The 22,369-nt window shown below is 42.6% G+C and overlaps 1 protein-coding gene across 1 annotated transcript; it reads right to left on the bottom strand.

The window, feature by feature from the left end:
* Nucleotides 1-279: 279 nt before the first annotated feature.
* LOC121551433 (sterile alpha motif domain-containing protein 9-like) lies at nucleotides 280-20,415 on the bottom strand. The gene is made up of 3 exons (XM_041864084.1): nucleotides 20,382-20,415; nucleotides 8,999-9,036; nucleotides 280-5,547 (listed from the first exon to the last, which is right to left on the bottom strand). The coding sequence occupies exons 2-3, from the start codon at nucleotides 9,021-9,023 to the stop codon at nucleotides 959-961; spliced, it is 4,614 nt and encodes a 1,537-aa protein (XP_041720018.1). The 5' UTR covers nucleotides 9,024-9,036; nucleotides 20,382-20,415; the 3' UTR covers nucleotides 280-958.
* Between the last annotated feature and the right edge of the window lie 1,954 nt (nucleotides 20,416-22,369).

The following is a 22,369-nucleotide window of genomic DNA, read 5'->3' as shown; positions in this document are numbered from 1 at the left end:
GTGTCTTTTACATAAAATATAATATGTATCTTTTACTTGCAATTGAGAATTTTATTCAGCATTATATAAGGTGTGCGAACCAAACATACTGTTTTTGACTAAATTAGTAGGTTTTAAGATCAACAAGTCCTTTGCACTGGTAACAAAAATACTTCACTTGGATAGGCTTTTAATAAATTATATTGTTTTATTTGACTAACCTCAATCACAACACATATGGGGATTATGCATTGAATACTTGCTCTTAAGACATCATTTATATATGTATATGGACAAGAAGACATTACAAATGTATTTATTTACGACATCATCATTATACATACATTATTCACTATTTACATAATGCAGCATATTCTAACAGGACCATGTACCCCTTGTTTGTGTTCCAGGGTTCCCATTGAATTTACATTTTGCTGCTTGTATTTCTTGTCATGTTCTCAATAATTTGATGTCAAAAGCAACCACCTCATCGAAAGAAAAGCCTGGGTAAATAAAAAAGTGTCATTTTCATTTGCATTTGGTAGAGAGGCAGAATGCTAAGGGATGAGCCTGATCTTGCGTCCCTTGGCCATGCCTCGGACATACAGGTTTCCATTTTCTGTCCAAACCTCAACACGTTTCAGCATTTGGACAACGTGTGAGTTTGTCCATACCTCCCCACCCAGCCATATCATTGTCATACATACTACAACATTATTTACCTTTTGCATAATGCAGCTTATTCGAACAGGACCATGTACCCCCTGTATGTGTTTCAGGGATCCCATTTTATTTACATTTTACAAGTTCTCAAATGTTGCAAATACATTATTTACTAAAGTGTTCATAATCAGCTGTTAACCATTCACAGTAGTGAAAATGTAAATCACATTCATTTGGTTACGCTCGTTTTGCTATGTAGTAGAAACCTTTTGGGAGCACATTTTGTGCTTATATGGACATAAAGTTGAAGTGTACCTTACACCTCCTGAACTTTAATGTCAAAAGCAACCACCCCATCGAAAGAGAATCCGAGGTAAAAAGTGACGTTTTCATTTGCATTTGGTAAGGAGGCAGAATACAAGGGGATGACTCTGATCTTGCTTCCCTTGGTTGTGCCTTGAACAAACAGATGCTCGTTTTCTGTCCATCCTTCAACGCGTTTCAGCATTTGGACAACCTCTGCGGTATTCCACACCTCCCCACCGAGCCACTTGAGCCTTCTCTCTGTGAGATTTCCCTTAATGTGCTTTTCAATAGCACTCCTATGAACAATCCTGTTCAGACCCCTTGCCTTTCCAAGAAAGAAGTGAGTCACTGTTCTGCTCTTTTTTGGTTTCATTTTTAGCCGACGTAGTCTTTGAAGGTCCTCAATGGCTGACATGAATACTTTTTGGTTTTTTGCAGAGCTAGGTTCATTGTCCTCTGGCCAGAATAAGATTGATAGCAAAAAGAAAGCACTTGCTGACTTGCTGCCTTCCCTGTAAAATCTAATGCTGAGATCTTGAAGTTTCGTAAGCGCAACCAGCTTTGGAGAACCTGGTATAGCACAAGCAAGAGCTATCTGAGAGAAAATGTAGTTGACCAGGTCTGTCTGGTCAAGTTCTTTCATTTTGGGGTTCTCTGGATACATGGCAATTATTTCCTCTAGCTTCTTTCCACATCTCCAAGTCTTGTGATCAGAGAGCAGGGAGAGGATGGTTGTGACATTCCCACCTCCTAACTCATAAATTTTCATTTGTTTTTTGAACGGAGTGACCATTACATCTTCAGTGCAGTCAGACATTGGACTGTCTACATGCGAAACAACATTACAGAAAAAGCCAGCGTACACAGCGCTTTTCCTTGTAAGCCATTTCCTTGGATTGTTTACCTGTTCAGGTTCTCGTGTGTCAAGTTCCTCTTCTTCCTCGCTTATGTCAGTGCGAAAGTAACTGAGGTCTTCAGAAATGCACTCTAGAGCCTTTTCAATACTCTTTTGCATTCCTTTTAACTGGCCATGAAACTTCTTCCAGGGTTTACTAACTGCTTCTGGTATATAGTCAGTCAGTAAGTATCTCATAAGCTCAGATTTTCCATCTTTTGTAGAAAAAACATTCACTGAGGATATGAGCTGAAGGAGCCGACATCCAACATCTACTTCCCCAAAGTAGGAGCTGTTCAGACTGACTGTCTCTGATTTGGGAGCTTTTTCAGAGGCACGGAAGGCAGCAATTCCTTTCAGAGCTATACCAATGATTTCACAGACCTCTTCAGGCGGTTTCCCAGCTGTCCCCAGAGCATCATGCTGTTCATAAAACCACTTTTTGTAGACCTGCCCCTCCGTATCAAGGATGAAAGTATCATGTGGACAGCGCACTTTTGCTTCCTCTGCCCAATGCTGGGCCTCAGTGAATCTTTTGTTTGTATAAAGCAGTCGTGCTAGCTGCTGGGCAACAAATGCATCCTTTCCAAAGCAGGTATATGCTGCTTCTAAAAGTTCAGTTGCTTTTTGAAGGCCATCAGGCTTCTCTCTACAGACATGCTCAATCAAAGGAGAGAACGAACTGTCATTAGGATCGCCTCTGCTTATTTTGTTGCGTCTGATGAGAAGATCTCGGATGAACTTCAGAAATTCATCCCTGCCAAACCTATGATCCATCAGAACCTTGTCAAGGAGAAGATCCTTTGTGATGGAGCTTTGAGGCTGAATGGCAGACAGCTGTTCCAGAATTTCCCTTGCTATGAGAGGGTGCATTTTAATGGATGAGATGTGTGTTGTACTTTCTCTCAGTTGTATGAAAACAAGTCTAGCTTGTTCACTTAGAGAATTCACAAATGTATGGTAACGGAACCGATCTATTTGGATGCCTAAGCCCAGGGAGGCCTCACAGTGTGACACAGATATGTAGGAGTTCTGAACATGACAGTTGAGCAAGGCCACAAATCGGATAAGGCGAGTGGTGAGAGATGAGTGGTCAATATCCTCCAGTAGGTTCTTCACAAAGCCCTCAATGTAACTCTTCTGAAATCCCTCACTCATGAGTACAAAAGCTAGAATGGACTCCGGTTCAAACATCAGTTCTTGTCGTTTCTTTTTGAATAGAATCTTCTCCTGTTTAGACAGCTCATGTGTCACTGGTATTGTCTGGGAATTCCTGCTCATTTTTTCTGGGTTGTGGCATCTTTTGCAGATAAGAAGGATGAAACATAATGCCGAAGCATTGATCTTCATGGTTGCAATTGCATTACCTAATTCCCGTCTGAGCTCGTCTATATACTCTGCATTACAGTCATCCAGCAGCAAGAGCACTGGGAGACAACTGTTTTTGTCTTTCTCTTCATATTCTCGGAGGTGTACTGAATGCTGACATACAGTTTGAATATAGTATGATTGCTTAACCACTGCACACCGGAGTTTGGTTCTACAGTTCCAGAGGATCTGATGTGCAACTGTGCTTCCACCACTGCCAGGTTGGTGACATATATTGACACTCTGAATGGACCTTTTTGTTGTATCACCCTGTAAAATACCCTCTAAAATCTTGGTTGTTTCTTTGTATGCGTCTCTCTGAATGACCTCTTCACACTTCACTTTTTCTGCAAGCCACAAGTGCATCCAGCTGATTTTCCCTCCTTGATAGAAATACTTCTCAATGTTGCTAACTTGGTCATTGCCCATTACATCCAAGTTTGTTTCATCACATTGGTCAGCACTGACTATGTCCAGAGAAAGCATTGTGTCTTCATCTATAGTCTTCAGGAAGCACAGCCCTTTGTTGAACACAGGTAAGCGTCTAGTCAGTTGTTTATTGGAGAGCTGAATGCTTTGAATTGTAGCATCTACATGACTCATTGGCATGCCCACAATACTGATTTGTTCGAGTGATTCCAAATCACAAGATGCTTGGGCGAGACTTGACCACTTCTTGTAGTTATCCTTGGACTCTGAGATGATAGCAAAATCATCATGGCCATTCATTTCTGCATAGAATTCATGAAATGTATCAACAAGTGGCTGTTCGACCTGAGACATGAGCAAGAAAAGCACCACAAATGAACCTTTAGGGAGGATTTCATTGCAGATGACAGACACTGTCTTTTTCAGTTGTTTTTTCTTTGTTCTGATCCAGGTTTTTCCATCACAAGGATCTTCACTACCATGGTAATCATTCCGCCCATTGCAGAATATCCAGCTTGTCCTGTCAAAGAGCTGTAATCTCTGCTTGAAGTCAGTGGTGCTTAGATGAGGATCAGTAGCATAGTCATGCAAAAAGTGAAGGTTAGCAGCATGGTGCTCACGATATTGCCCACATAATCCAGATGTCTTGGAGTCTGGGTCAAAGTCAAACACACAGAAGATTTTCATGTGCACTAAGAAGTTGATGGTCTTCAGATGTTCTTCTTGAAACTTATTTGTCACAATGATGAATGACAAGGTGTCGTCCATGTACTTTTTTCCACAGGTCAAGAGAATTGACAATTTTCTCCCAAGATCCTCTCTAGAGTCTGTAGGTGTTTGATTGGTAGAAGACTCTGCCTCTTCCCTCTGTAGGTCTTTCTCTTTCAGTCCTTGAATGAAATGAACTAAGTCTTCACCAGGTATGCGGGGTGTATTGGCCCCTACTCTGTGGTATGGTGCTTTCTCCTCATAGATTACTTTGTTGGTTTTCTCGCTGAACTTTGGAATAGTAACACTGTACAGTTTGTCTTTCACCACTCTTGCCTTTGGGACAACATCAAATTCAATGATCCAGTTTCCTCCACTGTTCCCCTTGTCAATTACCTCAATAAACGTTGGGTTCCTTATGCATTTCCTGGCATCAGAATGGTGGTCTAACTCCTTGAAGCAGTTTTCAATGTAGTCCAATGCATCCACAAAGTCACTATGGTTTTCAACTGGTATTCCGATGATTTCACCATGCTTGTAGATGCCTTTACTCTTATCCATGACCCCAAAGTGTATTGTGCCATTGGTCCGCATGTTCATGCACCCACAAGCAAATCTGATTACCTCACTTGCGACTTTGACTCTAAGCTTCAGTGGTTCTAATTTGTGGGCAATTTCCAGTGACTTGTATTCATGGCATGGAACAATCATGTTTTCAATTCCAGTCTCTGGTGGAAGCACTCTGTGCTTGACATATCGGAAGTCTTTGTCATGTTCATCAAATCCACGGAAGTTACTTAGAGAAGAAGATGCGCCATCTGATGTTTGTTCATTTTCACTTGTGGAAATGGGTCCGCTTTCACTTGTTTCACTAGTCCTCTCAACTTTGTATTTTGACTCTTGTGTGGATGCAGCACTGGATTCAACATTTCTGGTATCTCTCTGTGTGCTACTGCCTGCTTTTAGTTTCTGTGGTCTTGTCTTCAATAGATCATTACAATTAGATAGCAGAAGTTCGATTTGGCCACCTTTCATTTCAATTGTGTCATGCAGATATTCTCTTTGCAGCCTCATTAGTACAGGTCCTGTTACCTCCTCTTCGTTCAATTTCAGAATGTACTTATCTTTTACTCCAATGGATTTTAACCAGGAACTCACATGGGATTCTGTCCATTCGTCACATGGCAATTCGTTCCACTCTGTAAAACAAAAACAAAAAAACTCACCCATGTAAGACTTCATTGCAAATCAATATTTTAAATTGAGTCATTTCAGGAAGTGAATTGAAATTCAATAAATGAATTGAAAAGTATTCAGAAAATAATTAATTGAATTTCAATTCACTGCCGATTGTCTGAATTGAAAATGTACCCCAACACTGAGCATAGACTAATAACCACCTTCAATTGAGATTTCCCATCAGTCAATAATTCTATCCAAGGACTATTGTACATATTGTACATGGGTCATTCTAGAATTGTGGTAGCTTTGGATATGGAATTTGGGAAAATTTGTAATTAATTGTTTCAATAATTGTTTTATTTAAATGTATTTGGGCACATCTTCCCATTCTAAATCAACTAATATGGCAGCTTAATGACTTTAAATAATGTTTTTACCATTATGATAACATTGTGCCACCAGTAGGAGTAGTAACACCAATGAAGGGCTCCCGAGTGGCGCAGCGGTCTAAGGCACTGCATCTCAGTGCTTGAGGCGTCACTACAGACCCCCTGGTTTAATTCCAGGCTGTATCACAACCGGCCGTGATTGGGAGTCCCATAGGGCGGCGCACAATTGGCCCAGCATCGTCCGGGTTTGGCCGGGGTAGGCCGTCATTGTAAATAAGAATTTGTTCTTAACTGACTTGCCTAGTTAAATAAAGGTAAAAGAATGACACATTTTTGGTAATTGAGGATTTTCTTAAATGGAGGCCAGAGATGCTCAAATCTAAGGTCATTAACCCTTTCACAAAATAATTTACTAAAGAGATATTATTAATCAGTAACACCAATGACACTTTTTATTCAAACACACTAAATAATCAATGGAACTCTCAAATGCAGTGGCGGCTCCTGAAAAAATTCTCAGGAGGGGCAATTTTTCTGATGATTTAGGTGACCTACACACATTTTAAAAAAGATATGTCCAGCAACAACATGAAGACAGGGGCAGCATATAAGTCAATACCAGAAGCATTTATTGACTGATCTGGGGAGATGGATTCCAGTTTCTGTGACAGATTATAAATAATCTCTGATGCCTTTGTTATATTAGCTTTTGGTTGAATGTACTGTCGTAGTAAATATATAATGTTATAGCTTGGTCTGACTAAAATCTTGTGCATGACCCATTTTGTGTTGGGCCTTTGTATTCAATACAATGAACAAGAGTCCTATCTTGTCAGCCTTGTCAGCAGGTGGCTAAGGATAACACCCACGCCATAGGTCTCTCAGTTCTTCCAACTCACGAGTTCTTGCCCTGAGGACACACACACACACACCCACACACACACACACACACACACACACACATCATCACTGATAAACACACACACACACACACACACACACATCATCACTGATAACAAACACACACACACACACACACACACACACACTGATAACAAACACACACACACACACACAAAATCCTCTTCTCTTAGGCTGAACATCTGAAGACAGAGAACCCGACTCAGAGCCAATGCAACAGTGACACTAGCCTGGAGGTGACATCGCCCAACTCATCAGGACCAATCAGAAGATCAGAACTACTAGATTCAACCTACTTCATTTTATTGTATAAAATGTCAGCACACAATGTTTAGGGGCTCTTCTGATAAACTCCCTACGAGTTTGACGAACGGGTCCGTGCACGCGATTCCAGATATCTTTACCTCTGAATAAACTGCCTTATATTATACAATTATCCACCTTGTCCAAAAGTCTCTACTTTTTCTCCGTTCTCCAGTAAACTTGTTTTATCAACAATAGTAAGGTTCAATGACACAGAAAGCAGTTCAATGTCGGGGTACAGAGTCGCTCTCTTACCAGGATCGCGGTCCGCTCTGACCAGGGTGAAGGTGGCCGGCTCCACCTCTCTGTCCGGGACTCTGTCATCCAGCCAAGTCTCCCAGCTGTATTGGGATTCCGCTGCCAGCAGCGTTTTCATTATTTAGTCCGTTCGTAGCGGGTATGTACACGATCAACAAGATCAGTCCAAAACCGAAGATCAGTCCAAAGCAGAATGTTTGCAGAATGTTTGTAAACTAAGTCTACAAATTAAAAACATAAAATAACGCCACACTGCAGGTCGCAACATAGACTCTGCTAGCCGCCATTGTCTTAGTTACGTTCAACGTTACGTCACGTATGACGAAAGCGCGTAAGTGCATGCACACAGACACCCATAGAGAATGTATTGAAAGCTTTGAAATGTGAAAAAAATAGATTTTACATGACAGGCTATGAGAGACTTCTGGGCGATTTTCAACCTGACTGAAATCGCCCAAAAAACGGGCGGGGCCATTTGAAGCACGACTTTAGCCTGATTTGACATTTAGTGGCTGGCAGATCAGACGTGAACACTGATAACTGCTGTTGCCGTGATATAATTGATTAGAAAAAAAAATCCCTTCCTTTTCCCGTTTGGCAGTGCGTCGCCCATATCGCCCTATTGAACAAGCCGTCCCTGCTCAAATGTATGACATGCTAAAATGGTGTGATTAGCTAATACTTTTCTTTAATATAGACCCTTCCCCTGATAACAGTTTGTGACTGGAGGTAATGTCATGAGTGATTTTCAAGGCACCAATGATATAAAACATAATATTTGCTAAAAAATGTATTTTAATAGTTTTCAATGATCTATACAGTGGAGGCTGCTAAAGGGACGACTGCACATAGTAATGGTTGGAATGGAGTCAATGGAATGGTATCAACCACATGGATGTGTATGATACTATTCCATTGACTCCATTCCAGCCATTGTTATGATACTCCATTCCAGCCTCCCCTCAGCAGCCTCCACTGCATCTATACAATATACTAAATACTTGTTTTACTTTCTAATAGATATACTGTATATCCAAAATCAATAGATATCTATCAATAGATATCTCTAAAAAAACATGTCACTACAACTCTACTCATCACTGCTGGGACAAGCCAATTTGCATGCCCTATTGTACTTTAAACAATGCATAAAAATAACGTTTAGCAGTTTAAAGGACTTGCATTATGTTTTATCACTGATAAACTGTTCAATATAAACAAACTATTTTCTCATTTTAAAGTGTTTTTCATGGTTGCAAAGGTGAGGGATGCAAAAGCCACTGCAATTCAAGAATGACCCACATAGCCAGTGTACATATTTATATTTAAACATTCATCAGATGATGGATTCCTCTCTGATTATATGTCATGACTAGGCTTGAGAACTGAGACACATTAAATGTTTTCTTTTCTTATTCCAGGTCATTATAAAACTTTGGCCAATGATTTAAAATGGATGAAACTTGGAGCGAAACATATCTATGCAATCTCTACTTAATGTATAGAATTGATCAGAAACAGAATCCACATTTCACTGATAGATTTTCATTCAATGTTCTGTATAAAAATATTTGACAGTTTGATGTATCTGACTTACCCATATTGCAGACACAGCATGTCATTTCATTTTGGCATCTTTGAGAGAGGAAAATAAAAGGAAGGGTTATCCAGGCAAAAGTGGAAAAGGAATCGTTGACCTCAATAAGCCTTATTTTTTGCCCTTGGCAAATTACTTACGATGAAATCATTCAAGCCCCGTTTATACCTGGTGCTAACATGCATTGTGTGTCCTGATCTTGTCCACATTTAGATTTTTAGACAGGTGTAGATGATTAAAATAACTGATTGTGATCAGATCTTCCTGACCTCCTTAGGAGGTAGTTAGAGGCAATGTATCTGGATATCTTACTGGATGGTCGAACCATTTAAATCATCATTATACCCCCCTCTAAAATCATTGAATGGTGTCACGTTTTACCTAAGGCATCATTACTTGTATTAACAATATATTTTAAATAATTTGCATATACAGTGGCTTGCGAAAGTATTCACCCCCCTTGGCATTTTTCCTATTTTGTTGCCTTACAACCTGGAATTAAAATGGGTTTTTGGGGGGTTTTCATCATTTGATTTACACAACATGCCTACCACTTTGAAGGTGCAAAATATGTTTTATTGTGAAACAAACAAGAAATAAGACAAAAAAACTGAAAACTTGAGCGTGCATAACTATTCACCCCCCCAAAGTCAATACTTTGTAGAGCCACCTTTTGCAGAAATTCTTGCTGCAAGTCTCTTGGGGTATGTCTCTATAAGCTTGGCACATCTAGCCACTGGGATTTTTGCCCATTCTTCTAGGCAAAACTGCTCCAGCTCCTTCAAGTTGGATGTGTTCCGCTGGTGTACAGCAATCTTTAAGTCATATCACAGATTCTCAATTGGATTGATGTCTGGGCTTTGACTAGGCCATTCCAATACATTTAAATGTCTCCCCTTAAACCACTCGAGTGTTGCTTTTGCAGTGTGCTTAGGGTCATTGTCCTGCTGGAAGGTGAACCTCCGTCCCAGTCTCAAATCTCTGGAAGACTGAAACAGGTTTCCCTCAAGAATGTCTCTGTATTTAGCGCCATCCATCATTCTTTCAATTCTGACCAGTTTCCCAGTCCCTGCCGATGAAAAACATCCCCACAGCATGATGCTGCCACCACCATGCTTCACTGTGGGGATGGTGTTCTCAGGGTGATGAGAGGTGTTGGGTTTGCGCCAGACATAACGTTTTCCTTGATGGCCAAAAAGCTCAATTTTAGTCTAATCTGACCAGAGTACCTTCTTCCATATGTTTGGGGAGTCTACCACATGCCTTTTGGCGAGCACCAAACTTGTTTGCTTATTTTTTTCTTTAAGCAATAGCTTGTTTCTGTCCACTCTTTCTAAAAGCCCAGCTCTGTGGAGTGTACAGCTTAAAGGGGTCCTATGGACAAATACTCTAATCTCCGCTGTGGAGCTTTGCAGCTCCTTCACGGTTATCTTTGGTCTCTTTGTTGCCTCTCTGATTAATGCCCTCCTTGCCTGGTCCGTGAGTTTTGGTAGGCGGCCCTGTCTTGGCAGGTTTGTTGTGGTGCCATATTCTTTCCATTTCTTAATAATGGATTTAATGGTGCTCCGTGGGATGTTCAAAGTTTCAGATATTATTTTATAACCCAACCCTGATCTGTACTTCTCCACAACTTTGTCCCTGACCTGTTTGGAGAGCTCCTTGGTCTTCATGTTGCCGCCATCCATCATTCTTTCAATTCTGACCAGTTTCCCAGTCCCTGCCGATGAAAAACATCCCCACAGCATGATGCTGCCACCACCATGCTTCACTGTGGGGATGGTGTTCTCAGGGTGATGAGAGGTGTTGGGTTTGCGCCAGACATAACGTTTTCCTTGATGGCCAAAAAGCTCAATTTTAGTCTCATCTGACCAGAGTACCTTCTTCCATATGTTTGGGGAGTCTACCACATGCCTTTTGGCGAGCACCAAACTTGTTTGCTTATTTTTTTCTTTAAGCAATAGCTTGTTTCTGTCCACTCTTTCTAAAAGCCCAGCTCTGTGGAGTGTACAGCTTAAAGGGGTCCTATGGACAGATACTCTAATCTCCGCTGTGGAGCTTTGCAGCTCCTTCACGGTTATCTTTGGTCTCTTTGTTGCCTCTCTGATTAATGCCCTCCTTGCCTGGTCCGTGAGTTTTGGTAGGCGGCCCTGTCTTGGCAGGTTTGTTGTGGTGCCATATTCTTTCCATTTTTTAATAATGGATTTAATGGTGCTCCGTGGGATGTTCAAAGTTTCAGATATTTTTTTATAACCCAACCCTGATCTGTACTTCTCCACAACTTTGTCCCTGACCTGTTTGGAGAGCTCCTTGGTCTTCATGGTGCCGCTTGTTTGGTGGTGCCCCTTGCTTAGTGGTGTTGCAGACTCTGGGGCCTTTCACAACTGGTGTATATATACTGAGATCATGTGACAGATCATGTGACATTGTAGATAATTTTCTAATACAAATGTTGTGAAATGATAAATGTAAAACGTAGTAAACACGATTGATACTTTGTCATTGTCACGCCCTGATCTAGAGAACTGGGTCAGGGTGTGAGTTTCTGTTGAGATCTATGTTATTGAATTTCTATGTTGTAGATCTAGTTTGCTATTTCTATGTTTGGCCGGGTGTGATTCCCAATCAGAGGCAGCTGTCGCTCGTTGTCTCTGATTGGGGATCATACTTAGGTAGCCTGGTTGCCTACCTTAGTTGTGGGATCTTGACTCGTGTTTGGCTTGTTGTGTGTATAGCCCATGGGCCTTCACGTTTCGTTGTTTTGTTATTTTGTCAAGTGTTTATTCGTATTAATAAACATGTACGCATACCACGCTGCACCTTGGTCTGACCCGTCTCTCAACGAACGTGACAGTCATCCAGATGCATGCCTGAATAGTGAATATAGTCAATGCAGTGTGTAACTGTTCTTTAATGTGTGTATGTATATTATTTTTAAAGAAATTGTCTGAGTCACGCCACCAATATAATAGGATAAGAGACAGAGGCCCCACCTAGAGAAGCGCACGTAGCCCTTGTAAGGAAACAATGTGTGGCACTTGGACTTTGGAAGATGGTGGTGGCGTGGCACTGAAAGATGTTAATCCTGTACATATACAGTGGGGAGAACAAGTATTTGATACACTGCCGATTTTGCAGGTTTTCCTACTTACAAAGCATGTAGAGGTCTGTAATCATAGGTACACTTCAACTGTGAGACATTTTTTTTTCTCCAGAAAATCACATTGTATGATTTTTAAGTAATTAATTTGCATTTTATTGCATGACATAAGTATTTGATACATCAGAAAAGCAGAACTTAATATTTGGTACAGAAACCTTTGTTTGCAATTACAGAGATCATACGTTTCCTGTAGGTCTTGACCAGGTTTGCACACACTGCAGCAGGGATTTTTGGCCCACTCCTCCATACAGACCTTCTCCAGATCCTTCAGGTTTCGGGGCTGTCGCTGGGCAATACGGACTTTCAGCTCCCCTCCAAAGATTTTCTATTGGGTTCAGGTCTGGAGACTGGCTAGGCCACTCCAGGACCTTGAGATGCTTCTTACGGAGCCACTCCTTAGTTGCCCTGGCTGTGTGTTTCGGGTCGTTGTCATGCTGGAAGACCCAGCAACGACTCCATCTTCAATGCTCTTACTGAGGGAAGGAGGTTGTTGGCCAAGATCTCGCGATACATGGCCCCATCCATCCTCCCCTCAATACGGTGCAGTCGTCCTGTCCCCTTTGCAGAAAAGCATCCCCAAAGAATGATGTTTCCACCTCCATGCTTCACGGTTGGGATGGTGTTCTTGGGGTTGTACTCATCCTTCTTCTTCCTCCAAACACGGCGAGTGGAGTTTAGACCAAAAGCTCTATTTCTGTCTCATCAGACCACATGACCTTCTCCCATTCCTCCTCTGGATCATCCAGATGGTCATTGGCAAACTTCAGACGGGCCTGGACATGCACTGGCTTGAGCAGGGGGGACCTTGCGTGCGCTGCAGGATTTTAATCCATGACGGCGTAGTGTGTTACTAATGGTTTTCTTTGAGACTGTGGTCCCAGCTCTCTTCAGGTCATTGACCAGGTCCTGCTGTGTAGTTCTGGGCTGATCCCTCACCTTCCTCATGATCATTGATGCCCCACGAGGTGAGATCTTGCATGGAGCCCCCAGACCGAGGGTGATTGACCGTCATCTTGAACTTCTTCCATTTTCTAATAATTGCGCCAACAGTTGTTGCCTTCTCACCAAGCTGCTTGCCTATTGTCCTGTAGCCCATCCCAGCCTTGTGCAGGTCTACAATTTTATCCCTGATGTCCTTACACAGCTCTCTGGTCTTGGCCATTGTGGAGAGGTTGGAGTCTGTTTGATTGAGTGTGTGGACAGGTGTCTTTTATACAGGTAACGAGTTCAAACAGGTGCAGTTAATACAGGTAATGAGTGGAGAACAGGAGGGCTTCTTAAAGAAAAACTAACAGGTCTGTGAGAGCCGGAATTCTTACTGGTTGGTAGGTGATCAAATACTTATGTCCTGCAATAAAATGCTAATGAATTACTTAAAAATCATCATTTTTCTAGATGCCGTCTCTCACAGTTGAAGTGTACCTATGATAAAAATTACAGACCTCTACATGCTTTGTAAGTAAGAAAACCTGCAAAATCGGCAGTGTATCAAATACTTGTTCTCCCCACTGTAAGGGAGTAACTGTGTAGGTTATATAAACATGACTATGCATTGATTCTGTATAAAAGGAGAGCTCAGAGTCAGGGCAGGCAGTTGCTCCGTGGACCAGCTCGGGCTTGGTTACGCTTTAATAAAGTATATTCTGAATTCACAAGCTCTGTTGTTTTTAAAGATACTTTTGAGTTAAATATTTCTACCACAACATTTAGATTGCACAAAGGTGGACTTTATTTAACTAATTATGTGACTTCTGAAGGTAATTGGTTGCACCAGATCTTATTTAGGGGCTTAATAGCAAAGGGGGTGAATACATATGCACGCACCACTTTTCCGTTATTTTTTAAATTTCACCTCACCAATTTGGACTGTTTTGTGTATGTCCTTTACATGAAATCCAAATAAAAATCAATTCAAATTACAGGTTGTAATGCAACAAAATATGAAAAACGTCAACGGGATGAATTCTTTTGCAAGGCACTGTAGAGAGGGACCAGGAAATCAAGTCACACTGTAAACAAAGTGGCTGGCTAATAAACACATAGAATACAATGTGTAGACACAACAAACCTTGATCAGAAAGTGATTGGATCAACTTGATCAGAACACGACATCCACATGTTAGCGCAAGGTGTAAACAGGGCTTCAGATGGGTGTTTATCTAACCTCATACATGAACTTGATATTCAGCATTGTTCAAAGACAGGTTTGTCAGCTTTTGACAATCACTTCAACAACGAACCTGTCACGTTCGTTGAAGGACGGGTCAGACCAAGGCGTAGCGTGATATGCGTACATGTTTATTAACGTAATAAACAACACAACAAAACAACAAAGGAAACGTGAAGTCCAAGGTAGTACAGACAACAAACCTTTCACGGAACAAGATCCCACAACTAGACAGTGCCAATAGGTTGCCTAAGTATGGTCCCCATTCAGAGACAACGAGCGACAGCTGCCTCTGATTGGGAACCACACCGGCCAACATAGATCCACACATACTAGATCGACAACATAGAAAAAGCACAACAAGGAATATACACACCCTGACTCAACATGTAAGCGTCCCCTGAATCAGGGCGTGACAGTACCCCCCCCAAAGGTGCGGACTCTGACTGCACAACATAAACATAACAGGGTAGGGGCCGGGTGGGCATTCCGCCTCGGAGGCGGATCCGGCTCGGGGCGTGACGACCTCTCACTCTCCGCCTCCCCGTTGCGCCCCTGGTCTGGTCTAGACCTCGGCGCGTTGCTTCCCCTCTCCTTCCTCCCACGATACGCCAGGCCCTGTCTGGACCCTGGTGTGGGAGACCCCGAACCTGGAGAGGGGCTGATGTCATGGTCTGGACTGGAGCCGCTGACCGGAGCTGGACTAGGCACCGGTGGAGCGAACTGCTCTGGCTCCGGAGTGGAGCTGGATCAGGCACCGGTGGAGCGGACTGCTCTGGCTCCGGAGTGGAGCCGCTGACCGGAGCTGGATCAGGCACCGGTGGAGCGGACTGCTCTGGCTCCGGAGTGGAGCAGCTGACCGGAACTGGATCAGGCACCGGTGGAGCGGACTGCTCTGGCTCTGGAGTGGAGCAGCTGACCGGTGCCGGACCAGACACTGGTGGAACGGGCACAGGCCATGACGGACTGGACAAACGCACCACTGGTCTGGTGCGAGGAGCAGGCACGGGCCGGACCGGACTAGGAACATGCACCACTGGTTTGGTGCGAGGCACAGGCCGGGCCGGACTGGCGACGCGCACCACTGGCTTGGTGCGAGGAGCAGGAACAGGCCGGGCCGGGCTGGCGACTCGCACCACTGGCTTGGTGCGAGGAGCAGGAACAGGCCGGGCAAACCTGGCGACGCGCACCACTGACTTGGTGCGGGGAGCAGGAACAGGCCGGCCTGGACTGGCGACGCGCACCACTGGCTTGGTGCGAGGAGCAGCAACAGGCCGGGCCGGGCTGGCGACTCGCACCACTGGCTTGGTGCGAGGAGCAGGAACAGGCCGGGCAAACCTGGCGACGCGCACCACTGTCTTGGTGCGAGGAGCAGGAACAGGCCGGGCTGGACTGGCGACGCGCACCACTGGCTTGGTGCGAGGAGCAGGAACAGGCTGGGCCGGGCTGGCGACGCGCACCACTGGCATGGTGCGAGGAGCAGGAACAGGCCGGGCCGGGCTGGCGACGCGCACCACTGGCTTGGTGCGAGGAACAGGAACAGGCCGGGCCGGACTGGCGACGCGCACCACAGGCTTGGTGCGAGGAGCAGGAACGGGCCGGGCCGGACTGGGAACACGCACCACTGGCTTGGTGCGGGGTGCATGAACGGGCCGGACCGGACTGGCGACACGCAACACTTGCTTGGTGCGAGGAGCAGGACTGGGTTCCTTTATTAACCCCCGCTCCTTCTGCTGCCTAACCAGCTCCTCTCGTCATGCCTCTACTTTTTCCTTCTCCCTTTTAGCCTCCTGTAGCACCTCCCTCTGACCGAATAACTCCTGCTCCCTCTGAGCCAACAGCCCCCGTAACATGGTGGCCTCCTCTCCTAACCTGCAGATCCGCCCTTTCACGGCCTCCTGCTGCTTCGTCGTCCACACCGTGTGCCCCCTCAAAAAAAATTCTTGGGGTTGCCTCTCGGGTCTCCATTGTCGGCACTGTTGGTGCCGTTTCTCCTCTCCTACCCGGGCTTCCTCCTTCATCGCCTTCCGATAACAGACGGCCTCCTCCTCCGTAATTCTCCCCCAACCGAGGAGGACATCTACTAATGTTACCTCCTGTTGAGTCCCAGGCGTTTGCTCCTTCTCGGCACGCTGCTTGGTCCTTGTTTAGTGGGATCTTCTGTCACGTTCGTTGAAGGACGGGTCAGACCAAGGCGCAGCGTGATATGCGTACATGTTTATTAACGTAATAAACAACACGACAAAACAACAAAGGAAACGAAACGTGAAGTCCAAGGTAGTACAGACAACAAACCTTACACGGAACAAGATCCCACAACTAGACAGTGCCAATAGGCTGCCTAAGTATGGTCCCCAATCAGAGACAACGAGCGACAGCTGCCTCTGATTGGGAACCACACCGGCCAACATGGATCCACACATACTAGATCGACAACATAGAAAAAGCACAACAAGGAATATACACACCCTGACTCAACATATAAGCGTCCCCTGAGTCAGGGCGTGACAGAACCTCTAAAATAACATTTTCTATGTTTAACTTTCATTAGTCGGAAGTATATTACCTTAATTTAATAGTTTGAAACATGTAATTGCATGTGTTTTCTCACCCTATAATTTCTGCAGGAGTTCAATGACTCTTCTCTACACATCTTTTATCATTCGCGTAACAAAACACTTAAGGTACGACAGTTAACATTTCTGAGTCCAGATTCCAAAACATAATCATAAACAATTAAATTCCAATTCTTGTTTCTTTATTTTATATATAAATACCTTTAATTCTGTGCAATCGTAACAAAATATTGTTCACTAAAAGCTCATGCAGATATAATTCTTTAATAGCTGAATAAAGTTAAATAGTGAGTCATTACAAATGTATTGGTTTTATACAGAGATTCTAGAGATGAAATGGCAACGTTTAATGGTAACGTTGTAGATTGTGATAATCTTTCCCTTAGTAATTGTACAATTTTGAATCCACAACTAAACATACACACATTGCACTTTTAAAAGCCTTTATGATTATTATGGCATTCAATTAGCTTCTTACAAAATACAAATGTTCCACAATGTTTAAGTAAATTTCATACTGCTCACCTTGAAACTGATGGCTGAAGTGGTATTCACCATATGAAGGGACTACCTGACAGACTGGCTGCTTTTATTTTCCATAGCAACAGGGTGTGTCTTCTGCAAGTGCAGTCCACACAGACATGCACTTTGTCCTAATGCCCCCCATGCATTTGAATAATGTCCATCCTTTTTTTACTTTTGAAGAGTAAGTGTGATGTTATGGGGCTGACAATGTATTGAATAATTATTAGCATAACTATCTTATTCTTGGTGCATACACACATTTAACTGTTTGATACATATTGTCTCAAGTATTTCTCTACAATCAGATATGGTACATAATGAGTTAATCTTGTTGCAACAGCTACATTTTATAACACTGAAACTATGGGGGTTGTGCTGAACAGGAAATCGAAACTTAAGCATGAAAGGAGAAAGAAACTGCAGGAAATAGAAACTTAATAAAGAAACAACTGGTTCATTCTTCAATTGCAGAGGTCTTCAAAATACGTCCCCTTTCATTACAGTACAAAAGGTTATTTTAGTAGAAAAATCTGGTGGGAGTAACCAGATGGTTACTGGTGTTACTAAGGTGGTTTGAAGCCCAGGTCTCCTGCACACCACAAGATTGTGTTAGCGTGCTGAGATTAGTTTGTGGAGCTAGTCTTCAGGTCGCAGCTATAGATGGCTTACTACCACATTACAATGGCAAACAATTACTCAGGTGCCATCCAGACCTGGGTTCAAATAGTATTTGAAATCTTGGGCATGTGGGGTTTGCACTTTTGGGACTATTCCATTGATTAGTCAATGGAGCTCGCCTAGTGTCCCTAGGCAGACGGGTTGCCTCCCACAATGTAAACAAGACTAGACTAGATAAGACTAGAGCCAGGCAAGCTCAATCAAGCACAGCTATCTCTTGTATTTGAAAGATTCTACACCAGGGGCTGGTGCCATCCCCTGCTGCCATTGTGGCCCTGTGCTGCTCCCTACCTGTTGCTTGAATCGTGTGTAAGGAGTTTTGGTACTGTGACAGTAAAGAGCTTTTTTAAAACTCCTTATGAATGATGTTGAATAAATGTGTTATAAAGGTTGTTATGCATGATATTAAAACGGTCATAAAGGTGTTATGTATACCTCCTTCATGTAAAGTGATACCCAAATATCAATATATTAGTCTGGAATTAAATTTGCACATAAAAGTTATTCCACACTGCAATTTCAGAAGTGTGTTTGAGCAAGTGGCGACCCGTCATTCAGGGCCGGGCTGAATGACCTCTCACTGTTGTTTATAAAAAATAATGCTAATCTTTGCTGTGAGACCAAGGAGTCCGCTTACACTGTACTTTGATTATAAAGGTTTATTTATATCACAAGATTTCAGCGTAAGTTTACAGACATCTGCAGGCATCTGGAGAACAATGACCCAAAAATAATATGTTGTTCTGTCCTCCTTTGTCTCAACCAAGTATTTATAATCTTTACCATGATATGGGTGGTTTTCTCTAGAGACCAATCCCATGACACTTCCTCTGTTTTATGGGGTGCCCCTATAAAACTGCTCCCCAGATGCTTCCCTAAGCTGAATCAACATCCTCCAAGATACCATTTGCAAACGTTAGCAAAGTCATAAATTCCTCAGATACCACATATTCCCCCCTTCGAGACAAATTAAGTCTCGAAAACAAAAAGAATAGGATTATGACAAATAACTATTTCTCTTATTGAGTATCTTTAACAATTAACCAAAAACCCATTTTTCTATGGAGTGTAAATACATTTCTATGAAATATGAACAAATCTTTATGGAGTGTGAGAGCGAAAAACCTGTCTGGCAGCCTTCTTTCCAAATATCCATCAATCAATCAAGACAGTAAAATTCTCTCACGGCCCCTCTGCCCCAGGCAACCACCTAAGTACTCCAGATCAATTCATAAATCTTTATCAATGCATTTGAAACTATGATGCAATTTGAATACACATGAAAGCCTCAGCAAACAAAATACAATCAAAAATGTCCACATTCAGGCTGGTCAACCCATCGGACCCTCCTGTGGATTCTCTCTATCCCTGCCTAGACCCAATATCCCTAAGCATTAACGTAATAAACAACACGACAAAACAACAAAGGAAACGAAACGTGAAGTCCAAGGTAGTACAGACAACAAACCTTACACGGAACAAGATCCCACAACTAGACAGTGCCAATAGGCTGCCTAAGTATGGTCCCCAATCAGAGACAATGAGCGACAGCTGCCTCTGATTGGGAACCACACCGGCCAACATGGATCCACACATACTAGATCGACAACATAGAAAAAGCACAACAAGGAATATACACACCCTGACTCAACATATAAGCGTCCCCTGAGTCAGGGGCGTGACAGAACCTCTAAAATAACATTTTCTATGTTTAACTTTCATTAGTCGGAAGTATATTACCTTAATTTAATAGTTTGAAACATGTAATTGCATGTGTTTTCTCACCCTATAATTTCTGCAGGAGTTCAATGACTCTTCTCTACACATCTTTTATCATTCGCGTAACAAAACACTTAAGGTACGACAGTTAACATTTCTGAGTCCAGATTCCAAAACATAATCATAAACAATTAAATTCCAATTCTTGTTTCTTTATTTTATATATAAATACCTTTAATTCTGTGCAATCGTAACAAAATATTGTTCACTAAAAGCTCATGCAGATATCATTCTTTAATAGCTGAATAAAGTTAAATAGTGAGTCATTACAAATGTATTGGTTTTATACAGAGATTCTAGAGATGAAATGGCAACGTTTAATGGTAACGTTGTAGATTGTGATAATCTTATGCCCTTAGTAATTGTACAATTTTGAATCCACAACTAAACATACACACATTGCACTTTTAAAAGCCTTTATGATTATTATGGCATTCAATTAGCTTCTTACAAAATACAAATGTTCCACAATGTTTAAGTAAATGTCATACTGCTCACCTTGAAACTGATGGCTGAAGTGGTATTCACCATATGAAGGGACTACTTGACAGACTGGCTGCTTTTATTTTCCATAGCAACAGGGTGTGTCTTCTGCAAGTGCAGTCCACACAGACATGCACTTTGTTCTAATGCCCCCCATGCATTTGAATAATGTGCATCCTTTTTTTTTACTTTTGAAGAGTAAGTGTGATGTTATGGGGCTGACAATGTATTGAATAATTATTAGCATAACTATCTTATTCTTGGTGCATACACACATTTAACTGTTTGATACATATTGTCTCAAGTATTTCTCTACAATCAGATATGGTACATAATGAGTTAATCTTGTTGCAACAGCTACATTTTATAACACTGAAACTATGGGGGTTGTGCTGAACAGGAAATCGAAACTTAAGCATGAAAGGAGAAAGAAACTGCAGGAAATAGAAACTTAATAAAGAAACAACTGGTTCATTCTTCAATTGCAGAGGTCTTCAAAATACGTCCCCTTTCATTACAGTACAAAAGGTTATTTTAGTAGAAAAATCTGGTGGGAGTAACCAGATGGTTACTGGTGTTACTAAGGTGGTTTGAAGCCCAGGTCTCCTGCACACCACAAGATTGTGTTAGCCTGCTGAGATTAGTTTGTGGAGCTAGTCTTCAGGTCGCAGCTATAGATGGCTTACTACCACATTACAATGGCAAACAATTACTCAGGTGCCATCCAGACCTGGGTTCAAATAGTATTTGAAATCTTGGGCATGTGGGGTTTGCACTTTTGGGACTATTCTATTGATTAGTCAATGGAGCTCGCCTAGTTTCCCTAGGCAGACGGGTTGCCTCCCACAATGTAAACAAGACTAGACTAGATAAGACTAGAGCCAGGCAAGCTCAATCAAGCACAGCTATCTCTTGTATTTGAAAGATTCTACACCAGGGGCTGGTGCCATCCCCTGCTGCCATTGTGGCCCTGTGCTGCTCCCTACCTGTTGCTTGAATCGTGTGTAAGGAGTTTTGGTACTGTGACAGTAAAGAGCTTTTTTAAAACTCCTTATGAATGATGTTGAATAAATGTGTTATAAAGGTTGTTATGCATTATATTAAAACGGTCATAAAGGTGTTATGTATACCTCCTTCATGTAAAGTGATACCCAAATATCAATATATTAGTCTGGAATTAAATTTGCACATAAAAGTTATTCCACACTGCAATTTCAGAAGTGTGTTTGAGCCAGTGGCGACCCGTCATTCAGGGCAGGTGGGGCAGAGCCAAAAGTTTTAGAACACCTACTCATTCAAGGGTTTTTCTTTATTTTTACTATTTTCTACATTGTTGAATAATAGTGAAGACATCAAAACTACAGTGGGGAGAACAAGTATTTGATACACTGCCGATTTTGCAGGTTTTCCTACTTACAAAGCATGTAGAGGTCTGTCATTTTTATCATAGGTACACTACAACTGTGAGAGGCGGAATCTAAAACAAAAATCCAGAAAATCACATTGTATGATTTTTAAGTAATTAATTTGCATTTTATTGCATGACATAAGTATTTGATGCATCAGAAAAGCAGAACTTAATATTTGGTACAGAAACCTTTGTTTGCAATTACAGAGATCATACGTTTCCTGTAGGTCTTGACCAGGTTTGCACACACTGCAGCAGGGATTTTGGCCCACTCCTCCATACATACCTTCTCCAGATCCTTCAGGTTTCGGGGCTGTCGCTGGGCAATACGGACTTTCAGCTCCCTCCAAAGATGTTCTATTGGGTTCAGGTCTGGAGACTGGCTAGGCCACTCCAGGACCTTGAGATGCTTCTTACGGAGCCACTCCTTAGTTGCCCTGGCTGTGTGTTTCGGGTCGTTGTCATGCTGGAAGACCCAGCCACGACCCATCTTCAATGCTCTTACAGAGGGAAGGAGGTTGTTGGCCAAGATCTCGCGATACATGGCCCCATCCATCCTCCCCTCAATACGGTGCAGTCGTCCTGTCCCCTTTGC

This window comes from Coregonus clupeaformis, chromosome 35 (assembly GCF_020615455.1).
Source record: "Coregonus clupeaformis isolate EN_2021a chromosome 35, ASM2061545v1, whole genome shotgun sequence".
Taxonomy (NCBI): Eukaryota; Metazoa; Chordata; class Actinopteri; order Salmoniformes; family Salmonidae; genus Coregonus; species Coregonus clupeaformis.
This window is presented reverse-complemented; position numbering and strand designations above follow the sequence as displayed.

Bases quoted from the DNA above. Each gene is read 5' to 3' on its own strand.
- LOC121551433 (XM_041864084.1), bottom strand. From the start codon at position 9,023: ATGACATGCTGTGTCTGCAATATGG. The intron at 5,548-8,998 runs GTAAGTCAGATA...TTTGTTTTACAG, and splicing joins ATGCTGTGTCTGCAATATGG to AGTGGAACGAATTGCCATGT.